Source organism: Eucalyptus grandis, chromosome 7, assembly GCF_016545825.1.
Source record: "Eucalyptus grandis isolate ANBG69807.140 chromosome 7, ASM1654582v1, whole genome shotgun sequence".
NCBI classification, from domain to species: Eukaryota; Viridiplantae; Streptophyta; class Magnoliopsida; order Myrtales; family Myrtaceae; genus Eucalyptus; species Eucalyptus grandis.
In genome coordinates, this window is record NC_052618.1 from 54,062,153 (window position 1) to 54,075,390 (window position 13,238).

Consider the following 13,238-nt stretch of genomic DNA (forward strand, 5'->3'; position numbering starts at 1 on the left):
GCTTAAGTTTTTCGAATAAATGGGACAAATTTCTACATGGTATCAGAGCTAGAGGTCTTGATTTCAAATTTTTCTAGATCTCATTTGTCTCTCTAATTAAATCACGCTTAGTACTAGGTAAATTGATTACTTTAAGCATTAGGAGAGTGTTAGAATATTTAAATAATAAAAAAGTTGGCTATAATCCCATAAATTCCTATGGAGCTCTTTGAAGAAACACTCCAACTATATGACTCTATTTAAAATTTCCTTAAGCACGATAAAAAGAAAAAAAGAAATACACGTTTTCCTTCAAACCTATCAAAAGCATTGATCTTTTCTTGTGATTAGGCATATAACGATAGACATCTATTTCAATTATTAATTAGTATATAATGTGCATGATGTGTGAAATTATGTCTCGAGTTTGAGCATTTACAAAACATGATTTGCTGGACTCTTGAAACTGCACAAAAGAGAAAATATAAGAAAAGAAAAAAAAAAGGCTGAGCAAAGTTTCTTCTTCTATTTTGTGGAACAGAAGCCCAACACAATATAAAGCTACAGTGATGTCCTGCACGTGAAGAATCCCTCTTCCAATGAAGGAAAGAAAGGTGGGCCCTTTGACCTTGGGCACACACATGTATAAAACTTCTTCCTAGAAGGAAGAAAGGAGCAGCCGAACTCCTCTGCACGCGTATCAATTCTTGGTGGGCCCAGGTCAAACTTTGACCTGAGCGCACATATAAAAATAGAAGTGTTTTACGCAAGGTTTTTTTTTTCTCCTTTCGGTGTGTTGCTGCTGCACCCATACGAGAGAAATGGAGGAGCTGCACGTCGTCAAGCTGAAGCGCAATCAAGAAAAGTAGTTCTTTTTCAGCGTTGTGTTTTGAGTTTGTGCAATAATTTGTGCCGTGAGTTTATATTCAGTGAGTTATATATTTATAAATATTTTGGGTTTTGTGTTAAATCTAGGTGTAGGAAATACTTGAACGTTTGAGTGATTGTAAATTCTGATTCTCCGATTATAGTGGATTATTTGCTACTAGCTCTCCTCGTGGACATAAGTACCGATATTCGGACCGAACCACATAAATTTCTGATGTCCTTATTTTTCTCGTTTATTTCTCTAGTGATTTCACGTTGACATAAATTGCAAGATCGTGTCGACTCTACGTATTATATCCAAACAATTGGTATAAGAGCTTGGGGTTGGATTTCTTGATTGTGATTTGAAGCTCTTACTCGTCTGATTATTATCTGAATATTTTGTTATTGCAATTATGTCTGAGAGGAAATCTGAAATTGAGAAATTTGACGGGAACAATAACTTTGTGTTATGGAGCGTCAAGATGTGGGCTTTACTAACAACACAAGGCTTGGCCAAGGCACTGAATGGTAAATATGAGTTGCCGATTATAATGAAAGCTTCTAAGAGGGTAGAGTTAATGGAAAAAGCAAAAAGCACAATCTTGTTAAATTTGTTGGATTACCTCTTAATAGAGGTTGCTGAGGAGAAGGATGCCGTAACATTATGGGCAAAACTTCAAGCACTGTGAAGAAATGTTTAAACAATCGCTTGTACATATTGAAGAAGATGTTACTTTGTTAGGAGACGAATGGATGCTAGATTCGGGGGTGTCCTTATCATATGACGCCTCATAAGAATTGGTTTACTACTTACCAAGCTGCAGATGGTGGTAGGGTTCTTTTGGGGAATAATGCAGTTTGTAAGGCTGTGGGGATAGGGACAATTCGGATTCGGATGCATGATGGTTAGGTGCGCACATTGACAGATGTGAGGCATGTACTAGAGCTCAAGAAAAACCTTATTTCTCTGGGGACACTCGATGACATCAGGTGTAGGTACACCGCTGAAGGTGGAGTACTGAAGATCTCTCAAGGTGCCATGACAGTGATGAAGGGGAAGAAAGTGAATACTCTCTATCATCTATTGGGAGAGACTGTGATCGGAACTGCTGCAATTTCATTAAGTTGACTCAGTTATGGCATATGCATTTGGGGCACATAAGTAAGGCAACAATGCTAAGTGAAAGGGGTTGTTGAATGGTCAAAAGACAGGGAAGCTAGACTTATGTGAGCACTGCCGTCCTCAGTTCCTTTGAAAGGAGGTGCCTGATATATGTGATATATGTTGACATTTATCGATGATTCTTTGAGGAAGATATGTGTATACTTTCTGAAGCACAAATATGAAGTGTTTGATCGGTTCAAGAAATTTGAGGCATTGATTGAGAAACAGTTAGATAAACAAATCAAGTGCCTGAGAATCGATAATGACATGAAGTTTTGTGGTAAAGATTTTATCAAGTTCTGCGAGAAAGAATGTATTGTAAGACACCGCATAGTACCTAGGACACCACGGTAGGATGGTGTAATAGAACGGAAGAACATAACTTTGCTTGAGCGAGCTCGATGCATGCTTTCGCATGTAGGACTTGGTAAGGAATTTTGGGCCGAAACAGTAAACATGGCACATTACCTGGTTAATCGATCTCCATCATCGGCTATTGAGTGGAAGACTCATGAAGAAGTATGGTCGGGAAACCTGTTAATTATTTCGGATTACGTATATTCGGATATCCTGCGTATGCTCATGTGAGTGATGGTAAGCTTGAGCCGAGGGCGAAGAAGTGCATATTTCTGGGTTATGCACATGAGGTGAAAGGCTACCGGTTGTGATGCATCGATCCCAGAACACCCGGTTTTCTAATCAATAGAGATGTGATCTTCAACGAGACTACAATGCTTCAACGGAGGAGTTTTGAGACACAACTAGCAGAGAAGACAGTTCATGGTGTCATTAGTGAGGTGGAGTTTCAGGTGGAGACTCCGGAGACCTCGAAGGTAACTGACATTGAGACTACAAATAAAGCCACAGTTCTTGAAGTCGGTGATAGTGAACAACCAGCAAAACCGCAGCACATTATAGCCGCATATAGATAGAGAATGCATATTAAATCACCGGTACATTATGGTTATACAGATATTGCTTATGCATTAACTATAGATGATAAGGTGGAGACAAATGAGCCTTCGTCTTACTCTGAGGCGATGGCTAGTTCGGAGTCGTCGCAGTGGCTAGGGTTATGAGTGAAGAGATGGAATTTCTCCATTGAAATCAAACATGGGGGATGGTCAAAGTATCCAAGAGCTAAAAGATTGTTGGAAGTAAATGGGTATTTAAACGGAAAGAGGGCATTTCTGATGTCAAGGCAGCGAAGTATAGGGCGAGACTTGTGGTGAAGGGATATACATAGCGTGAGAGCATTGATTATAATGAGGTGTTCTCTCCTGTGGTAAGACATATTTCTATTTGTGTTTTACTTGCCTTAGTTGCTTCGCAGAATCTCGAGTTAGAACAGTTAGATGTGAAAATTGCATTTCTTCATGGTGAGTTGGAAGAGTAGATTTACATGAGGTAACCAGAGGGATTTGCTATTCCGAGTAAGGAAAATCATGTTTGCTTGTTAAAGAAATCTTTGTATAACTAAAACAGTCTCCTAAGCAGTGGTATAAACGTTTTGATGCTTTCATGGCTAGTCAAGGCTATTCAAAAAGTCAGATGGATATATGTGTTTACTTTAGGAGATTGGAGAATGGTTCTTTGATTTTTCTACTATTATATGTTGATGATATGCTGATAGCAACTAAGAATATGTATGATATTGATGTGCTGAAGATGTGGTTAAATGCTGAATTTGAGATGAAAAATTTAGGTGCTGCAAAGAAAATTTTGAGTATGGAGATTTTGTGTGACAGAGCTGCCGGAGTTTTATGTCTATCTCAGAAGAAAAATATTCAAAAGATCGTAGCAAGTTTTAATATACAGTTAGCAAAATTTGTAAGTACACTTTTAGTGAAACACTTTAAATTTTCAGATAAATTATTACCGCAGACTGAGGAAGAGGAGGAGCATATGTCCCGTGTTCCTTATTCTAGTGCCGTGGGTAGTATTATGTATGATATGGTGTGCACTATGCCTACGTGGTTAGTCGCTATATGAAGCATCTTGGTGAAACTCATTGGGAAGCTATGAAATGGATCCTCAAATATTTGAAGGGGATAATAGACGACAACAATGGTAGTGAGACCACTGGTTTTGTGGATTCTAATCACGCCGGTGACTTGGATGATTACAAGTCTTTAACAGGGTACGTGTTTACGCTAGCGGATGATGCAGTTAGTTGGAAAGCATCCTTACAGGATCACATTGCCTTATCTTCGACTGAGGTAGAATACATGACACTAACCTTTGTAGCAAAAGAGACGATATAGTTACAAAGTTTGCTCTTGGACTTTGAGTTAGAACAAAAAAGTGTGGATATACACTGTGATAATCAATGTGAGATATATTTGTCATATAATCCAGTTTATCACGAGCAAACAAAGCATATCAACATTATGTACCACTTTATCCATAGCTAAGGGTAACATTACTGTTAAAAAAATTGCTACAGCAGATAACCCGGCAGACATGATGACTAAGTCTATTCCTTTGACAAAGTTCAAAGCTCTGCTTGAGCTCTATTAGCATCTGTGGAGGGTGAGTGCTCGTCAAGGTGCAGCATAGATGATGAGCACTATAACTTAGCTACAAATATCGAGCCAAGGTGGAGAATTGTGAAATTATGTCTCGAGTTTGAGCATTTACAAACATGATTCGTTAGACTCTTGAAGTTGCACAAAAGAGGAAATATAAGGAAAGAAAAAAAAAGTTGAGGATAGTTTCTTCTTCTATTTTGCATAACAGAAGCCCAACACAATATAAAGCTACGGTGATGTCTTGCACGAGAAGAATCCCTCTTCCAATGAAGGAAAGAAAGGTGGGCCCAAGGTCAAACCTTTGACTTTGGGCGCACACACGTATAAAACTTTTTCCTAGAAGAAAGAAATGAGCGGCCGAACTCCTCTGCACGCGTATCGATTTTTGGTGGACCCAGGTCAAACTTTGACTTGGGCACATGTATAAAAACAGAAGTGTTTTATGCGAGTTTTTTTTTCTCCTTTCGGTGTGTTGTTGCTGCACCCGTACAAGTGGAAAGGAGGAGCCGCACGTTGTCAAGCTTGAAGAGCGATCAAGAAAAGGAGTTCTTTTTCAGCGTCTTGTTTTGAGCTTGTGCGGTAATTTGTGCCTTTTATATCCAGTGAATTATTTATTTATAAACACTTTGAATTTATGGTTAAATTTAAGTGTGGAAAACACTTGAACATTTGAGCGATTGTAAACTTTGATTCTCCGATTATAGTGAATTATTTACTGCTGGCTTTTCCCGTGGACATAAGTACCAATACTCGGATCGAACCACGTAAATTTCTAGTGTATTTATTTTTCTCGTTTATTTCTCTGGTGATTTCGCGTTTACATAAATTATAAGATCCTATCGTTTCCGCGTATTATATCTCAACACAATGTTCTTGTGATCCTTTATTTAGAAGGATAGGAGAAAAATATAATCCATAAAAATGATTTGTGCTGACCTCACCTACTAAAGTTCTTGTCCTATAGGAAACCAAGTACAGACTCAGACTTAAGACACAAGGAAAACTGCAATCTCAGAAAGCAACCCCAATTCCAGCCCGCAAATAGCTGCTGGTTTGGAGCCGAAAGCTCATGAAATCTCATTGACAGGAGAGGCACGAGAAAATATTGGGTGGTCCGGGACCTCCACGTCAGCGTGGTCCCCGGCCACTCACGAGGTGCCATGTGGAGGGGTGGGCCCCACTTGGTGTCCTCTTCGCTTTTTCTCTTGCTCCTCGACGCAGCGCTCCTCTCTCTCTCCTCTCGCGTCTCTCCATCTTCTGCGCTTCTGTCTCTCTCTCTCTCCTCTCTCCGAAATAACTCTGGGCTGGTGGCTCGGCTCGGCTCGGCTCGGCTGGCAGAAGAAGAAAGGACGACTCCCGCTTAAAATTTCTCTCTCCTCACTTGAATATTTTGGGTTTCGTCTCTCTCTCTCCTCATGAAGAGCAGAGAACGAGCTGCACCTCCTCTCTGTTTCCTTTTCTCAGCGCATCCCACCCCCACCCCACGAGCGGCCCCCGCCTCCGGAGGGGGAACGCCCAAGCCGCGCGGCCGGCGGAGGAGGCGGCGGCGGCGCAAGCGAGGACGGGAAGGCGGAGGAGGCCGAAGCGGCGCGGCGACCGTGGAATCTGAGGCCGAGGAGGGCGGTGAACCCTCCGCCGCTGTCGTTGAGGAACGGCGAGGCGTTTCACGACGCCGCGGGCGACGCGCTCGGCGGGGACAAGGAGAATTACGCCGCGCAGCGGCAGCAGCAGTTGCAGCCGCAGTCGAAATCCGTGCGGTTACAAGGGCTTCTTGGGGGAGGGCGAGAGGAAGGAGAAGAAGATGAAGTTCTGGATATCGCCGTTGAAGGAGGAGATCGAGGAGGACATTTTCATCAAGACGGGGTCGAGGCCTGCCCGGAGGCCAAGGAGGAGGCCCAAGAACGAGCAGAAGCAGCTTGATGTATGTTCTTCCATGTGGGATATTCATTCCTCTTTCGTACGATGAATTTTCTCTTTGTTTCATTTTGTTTTCGCTTGCAGATTGTCTTTCCTGGTTTATGGTTGGTGGGGCTCACACCGGATGCTTACCGTGTGGCCGAAGCTCTGGCCAAGGTCTCTCTCTCTCTCTCTCTCTCTCTCTCTCTCTGTGTTCTAGAACTTAGGATTATGTTGCTGTCTCTGTATGAACTTGCCATGTTCGAAAGTTAATGAGTTTCGTGGCCTATTTTGTTTCGACAACGAAATTTGTGTTTATCACTTCTGCAGAGATAGTTTGCGCTGAGGTAGAACATCTTGCCCGTTTTCTGAGCCGGAGGTCTCTCTGTCTCTCTCTCTCAACCAAATTGTCATGCTCTGGAAGTTCTCGGTGTCTTCACCCTGAGAACTTTGATATTGAAGGCGTACGTCCCGGAGATAGAAGGTGTTCCCGAGCCGGAAGTCGTGATGCTTGAAGGCCTATGGAGGCTCGTAAGCATCGGGCGCTTTCACACATCAACTAGAGGTAAAATTTGGTTAGTAGGTACCGGAAAGCGAAAAGTATTGAATTGGGAAAAGGGACAAAGTTATTGTTCGATTTTTTTTGTTTGTTGATCTAAATTTACTTTCCCTGCTGGGTGTTTGCTTTGTAAATAAGTTTGGTTTTCTAATTGTTCGGCAATTGCAAGTAGTACATGTAAATCTGAAAATAGGGGCCGAAGATGAACCGGCAGAGCATATTTTGGGTAATTTATGCTATGCTTCGTGCATTATGATCTCCTTTAATTGTGTTTCGAGATACCATACTCGGTTGAATAGATTAAACTTCTTTACAGGCTTCTTCATATGACTACGTATGCTGACAACAAAGCAGAGTAGCGAGGTGTAGTTCGGAAAATAAAACACCGTCCGCGCTTACTGCATTTAACTTGACTGGGCAATGCAGACCCATCGCAATTAGATTGTTGTTATGTATATGTGTAGGCTGTTGTATGTATTTTCTGTCTTGCATACATGAAATGGGTGATCATGTTTGTATTTAGATGTGCCCATCACACAATTAGAATAATCTCCCATGTGTCAATGTTCTTCATGTGCTTTAAATGCTTAGGAGATTTTTTGTCTGTGGTTCTGTTGTTATCAGAAGTACTGCTCATTAGAAAATTATTGCCTTTCGGGATAATTTTTTAGACGTCTATTAGGCATTCTCTTTTGCACAATTCCCTTTGATTTAATCCTGAGGTTCACTAACCTGCAGAAACTCTCTTCAACTTTTGCAAATAGTTTTGCAAACTTTTGGCATCTATCGGTAGATATGATGACCATCTAATGATCTTAAGGCACTCTTAGCTGTTTTGACCTCTTTCAGCTCTGTCTCTACTCATTTGATATTGGAAATATTGTGTCGATGATCACAAATGAGTTTAGTCATGGGCATGGATACGTTCATGTGCACAACACTGTATTAAAGCTTTTTCTTCTGCTGAAAAACACTTGCTTAAGAAAATATACATACAACGGCACTTTTCAACTTCCATTGCTTTCCTTTAATCCGTTTCAGTTAAGAATTTTCCAATAAATCCGATTCCGCTTTATTGGAAGGCATATTCTTATATTTCCTTATGCCGGGGTTTGCTTAACATCGGCTGTTTTGTGTTGGAGCTTATTGAGCAACCAATAACCATGCTTGGAAATAGTGATGAACTTCAGGATCTTACCTTATTTGCTGGCTCTAGGGACAGCAGTTTTCATTCAGTCTCATATTTCGGTGAGCTCGTGTCATGATGCCTTTTGAGGCCATGGATTCTCTCGAGGTCCTTCCTTATCCTGCTGGAGTACAAAATCCATCACGCGTGGTGTCTTGATTACGTCCATGAATAGTTGAACTGTAGCTAGCTTTGCTAGAAGTGTTCTTGAATTTTAGACTTTTTCGAGTGCGAACCCGGTTCAGCCGGCTTGACTATTTTTTCAGAGCAGTTTCCTGCAGTGGGACATTTCCCTAAGAGGCAAAATTAATGCTCCTTTCATTATCCAAAAGATAGATGATCCTCTGTCTCATCTTCACCATGTGATTCCTCCATGCTTGATCTGAATCGTTTATGGCATGCGCACCCGATTGCTGAGCTATTCATCTGTTTATTTAGCTGGAGATCTGAATCACTGTGATGACATGTGCCATCGAGGCTTGAGTATCGGTTGCACATGTCGGTGTCTGTAACTTAATCGATTACTATGTGGAGAAATAAACTCCTTTTGTTCTTGTGCTTCCTCAAAATCTTGCTGAACTAAGCACATTCCTTGTCGGCAAGATTTTGTTGTCTGTTTTAGGTTTTGGCAGCGCTGGAAGAGTTGTAATTTGCAAGAGTTGACCCTTCTTCATTTCATACCATTATTTTAGTGTATTAGGGATTGATGAGCATCTTCGTGAAAATAACTAAAAAAGACAGCTGAGTATCTAGAGTGCAGGTTCAATATGTGCCCGATTTCCTATAAGTTAATAAATAAGTTGCACAGTTCTCTATTATATTTGTGTCAATTTCCTATCTGTGGCCTCATTTTGTCATGCATGATTGCCGTCAAACTAGTTTCATTTTCTATCAATAACTGCTGATTCCTGGTTAGTTTTAGCACATTCATCAACTGAGGTAAGAGTGGAATGATATACAATGCCTGCATCAACCTATAGATTTTTTGCTTGTGGCTATTGGTTAGTCATTCGTTTTTTGTCCCATGCCAGCATATAGATACTTTATCTTGCTACAGAAGGCCCCAGCGCACTACCCATCCAAGGTTTCTTGAATGTGTTATAAATTATTCTGATTATCTGATTTGCCTGCCTGGGTGAAAGAATCAGCTTCTTTTATGCAAAGAGTTCTGGCCATAGGAAAAAAATACACACATATATGTACATTTATTTTGTGTGTGTATTATATGTACATTTATTTTGTGTGTGTATTTACATACATATACAAATTGGGCATTGATTCGATGCAGAAATATTTTCCTTTTTCACATCCTTATTCCTCCAGTAAGTGGGGTTCTCCATTTACAACATGCTCACTCTTTTTATGATTTTCTTAAGCTGGAAGTCAGTGGCTATTATCACAAGTTGCGGGTATTATTGGATACCATCCTGAAAGCAATGGCAGATTTTACAGTGAAGCCAGAAAGATTTTCTGTGATCAAGGTAATCATGAAATTTATGCTGCAGAAAGAAGCTTATAACAGTTCCTGTGTATCAATAATCTTTCATACACTTTTGAGGAAAGCTAGATAAGTGCAGGCCAGAAGCAGCAACTACTTTTTACATTTTTTGACTATTGTTATATGATCTACCAAAACATTTGCATTAGTTCCTGTAAGTACTGCAAAATAATTTTTTTTGGGGGGGGGCGTCAGGACTGCAGAACAATAGGAGAAGCATCCTGTTATGTGGGTTTTTTGTTGGTGGAAATTGTGGATACTTCTGCTAATTGATCTAAAAGCTCAAGCTTTTATTTGAAGGAGTATTTTACTGTTTAAATGTTTCAACAACCCCACATGCATAGGCTAAACTTTGACCTAAGACTGAGGCGTGGAAATTGACTACGATTGGGGGGTGCAGGAAAGGTTTGTCATGACCTATTATAATACCATGTTGAAATTGCAGGACCATGTAAGTTCAAGCTATCAGATGGAGACATAACTTAAAATTTTAAAATTCTGACCAGTTTAATGTATTGAAATACTTTAAGAAATGTTGATATTATCTTTGCTTTATTCATACTCTCAAAGTGCATCTTGGCACAAAGTGCCATAAACTTGACAATCCATGTTCTCTTCGAGATCAAATAGCTTGGAGAAGACCAATTAATTGTGAACTCTGGTCAACTTTTCTCAAGAAGCTTCTACGACATTAGGCAAAAATGCCAATCATTTTGCAGAGTAATGTTTTTATCTGGTCATATAATAGATTATTATTATTTTGAGTATGCCGAATCTAATTAGGAAATCTCTTCGTACATGACTAAGTTGTGAAATTGCAAAGGGTCCAAATACACTTTGCTGATTTAAGCAATACCTCTTAAAAAGAGCCGCCACTAGCACAGTAGTTTCCAGATTGGTTCTGTTATGCTTTGACATAAAAAACATCATAAAGTAATCTTATATGTCAAGTTTCCTGAGCTATGTGCCGGCTGCACCAATTACTATTATGACTCATCTTTTATTGTCTTCCAGGAGAAGTTGACAAAAAGTTATCAGAATTTCAAGTTTGATGAGCCAAGATATCATGCCTCATATTATCGCTCTTTAATATTAAATGACCATTCATGCCCTTGGGAGGAAGATCTAGAAATACTTGACTCTTCAGCCTGAAGACCTTTCTTGGTTTGCACCTATAATGCTCTCGAGAGCATTCTTAGAGTGTTACATAGCAGGTTCAGTGATTTTAGAAGTTATCCCTTTCTTTTTTAAGTTAACTCTCTCATATTTGAATCTTGATCTACTTTTATTTTGTCATCACTCACTAGGGAATATAGAATGTGATGAAGCAGAGTCAATTGTTTATCATGTCGAAGATGTTTTCTTTAATAGTTCTCATCCTATATGCAAGCCTGTGCTCCAATCCAGCTCATGACAAGCAGACTCGTCACACTTGACGAGGGTGTAAGTTACATACTCAACTGAAGGCCTAAACCCAAATGATGAGAATTCTGCATTGCTTCACTATATTCAAGTACTTTTACTCAACAATATTAATGAAAAGAACAAATTTCTGTCCGCATAACTTTGTCATAAAATCTTCTGGCCTGTCTTTTGCCTGAATAGACGTTCAAGATGGCTCCCGGCTCCAATGAACTTAATTGGCCTAGGCCACCTTTGATCTGCTAGTATGTTTCTCTGGGTATGTAAGGTTGTGTTTTGCTTGTAATTTCAACCAAAAATCTATCTGGTGACACATTGCGCATGGTTTACCCCCTTGGGATGGTTGATTTCTGACATGCCAATTCACTTTGAGAAAGTATATGTTTGTACATTAGCAAAGACAAAAAGTTCATCAGATTACAAGCATTAAAAATCATGGGGTAACTCATTTTGGTAGGTCTACTTAGTCTTTTTCTGTATGTATTTGATTACAATCCCATGGATAATTGCAGATCCATCAAGATGACATTACTTTGAACGTACAACTGCTTTTTGGCTTTTATTGCAAGGCATGAAGCCTTCCACCAGCTCAGAACAGTTGAGCAACTTGGTTATGTCTGTTTGCTCACACATCGGTAAAACCATTTCATTTCTCCTTTCTTCTCCCCAGATATGACTTCGGTGTGCATGGCCTGCAGTTCACTGTTCTGTCTACTGTGAAGGTATACCACAAGGTTCTCTGTGTTCTGACTGCCTCATCACCTTTAACTCCTTCACTTTGTTAATCTTAATTACATCGACACATGGGTCCAGAGCTTTCTTGAGTCTTTCGAAAGTAAACTCCTTAAGATGAGTGAGGTTGATTTCAAGGTGAGTTGTTTCTCCCGTGTTCCATCATGAGAATTATGTTAGCTTGTCAAATAATCTTTAAACCATTACATCGAGCCTGCAGAATTTCTGCCTATGACAGAGCCATTTAAACACACTAATTGAATCAAAGATGGAGAAGGACAAGAATTTGTGGGAAGAATCTGAGCGTCACTGGAAAGAGATAATTGATAGAACTTTCCTATTTGATCGAATAGAAACTGAGGTACAAGATATTGCCTCTCTCTCTCTCTCTCTCTATTGCAGACATCAAATCCTAGTCTTCTCAGTAGGGACTGACCAGATCGACACTTTTTTTCATCTGCTATTGGTTTCGCCTACATTCATCTTCTGCTTGATCTATTTTTATGGAAGTAAAATTACCTGTATACAATTGGCAGTATGCCCTTTCCCTCCTCTTAGCTGAAACTACCTAATTTATCTTCATAAAGCTGGACATGCAAAGCAAGTCACAAAAATTCACTTCGTTTGCATTGGATCAGGTCGCAGCATTAAGGAAGTTGGCAAAACAAGAATTGATAACTTTCTTCAACAGGCACATACGAATTGGAGCGCCCAAGAGGAAGGTGCTTAGCGTATGAGTTTATGGGAGCAAGCATTCGTCAAATTTTGAAGTGGATAACAATGAAGCAGTTGGACCAAACACAGTATGAATAGATGACATTTTCAGCTTCAGGGCATCGTAACCTCTTTACGGTTCACATAGAAGAGGGTATGAACATATGGAAGTTCACAGCAGTTCTAAATAAGCTAGAAATGAGGATCTTGGATAATGTACTCCTGAAATTTTTCTCCAAAATCTATACTACTACGCCACACCAACCCTGTGGCATTTGTACCTTATAGCGTTTTAGTGTTTGGTGTGTGTAAATGACTAAAGGTATTACTTGGGATTTTACTAGACAACGGAACACAAGAATAGGTGTTTGCTCCAGCTCAATGTTCCTAACCAAGTGAGTAAAACTGCTGGTGCTGGAGTTAGGGTGTAATGCATATACAGATCTATACCATTGAGAGTTTCATAGCAAAACAAGCTCATAAACTATGAGAATTTTCAAATTAAAGAATGCCCTAGTTGCCAATTCTCCATAAAAGCATACTTGCTCTGTAATGAAATGCGGGCTCTCCCCACAATTAAGTACTAGAGGCATCTAGAAATAATGAGAGCTTGGCCTCTTAGCTCCATAAAACATTATCCAATTCATGTTGAGGATGTCTGTCAAGAGGCTGCATAACCTCGAAGC

At 40.1% G+C, this 13,238-nt stretch overlaps 1 protein-coding gene and 1 long non-coding RNA gene across 7 annotated transcripts; both read left to right on the forward strand.

Moving 5' to 3' along the window:
- The first annotated feature begins 5,929 nt into the window (after positions 1-5,929).
- LOC104454160 lies at positions 5,930-11,653 on the forward strand. 3 transcript variants are annotated; one of them, XR_727213.3, is made up of 6 exons: positions 5,930-6,466; positions 6,547-6,618; positions 6,772-7,006; positions 9,563-9,667; positions 10,699-10,898; positions 11,619-11,653. It is a non-coding gene; the product is annotated as an uncharacterized LOC104454160 (long non-coding RNA). The 3 variants fall into 3 exon arrangements; XR_001989128.2 differs by lacking the exon at positions 11,619-11,653 and adding an exon at positions 10,992-11,598; XR_001989126.2 differs by lacking the exon at positions 11,619-11,653 and having other exon boundaries at positions 5,934-6,466; positions 10,699-11,598.
- Positions 11,654-11,665: 12 nt separating this feature from the next.
- Positions 11,666-13,019, forward strand: LOC120295422 (insulin-degrading enzyme-like 1, peroxisomal). Of its 4 annotated transcripts, none has more exons than XR_005552796.1 (3): positions 11,666-11,976; positions 12,059-12,199; positions 12,477-13,019. XR_005552796.1 is itself a non-coding variant. In XM_039316558.1 (3 exons), the coding sequence occupies exons 1-3, from the start codon at positions 11,956-11,958 to the stop codon at positions 12,573-12,575; spliced, it is 243 nt and encodes an 80-aa protein (XP_039172492.1). In that variant the 5' UTR covers positions 11,666-11,955; the 3' UTR covers positions 12,576-13,019. The 4 variants fall into 4 exon arrangements, 1 of the variants encoding a protein (XP_039172492.1); XM_039316558.1 differs by having other exon boundaries at positions 12,077-12,199; XR_005552798.1 differs by having other exon boundaries at positions 11,670-11,741; positions 11,829-12,199.
- Positions 13,020-13,238: the final 219 nt, after the last annotated feature.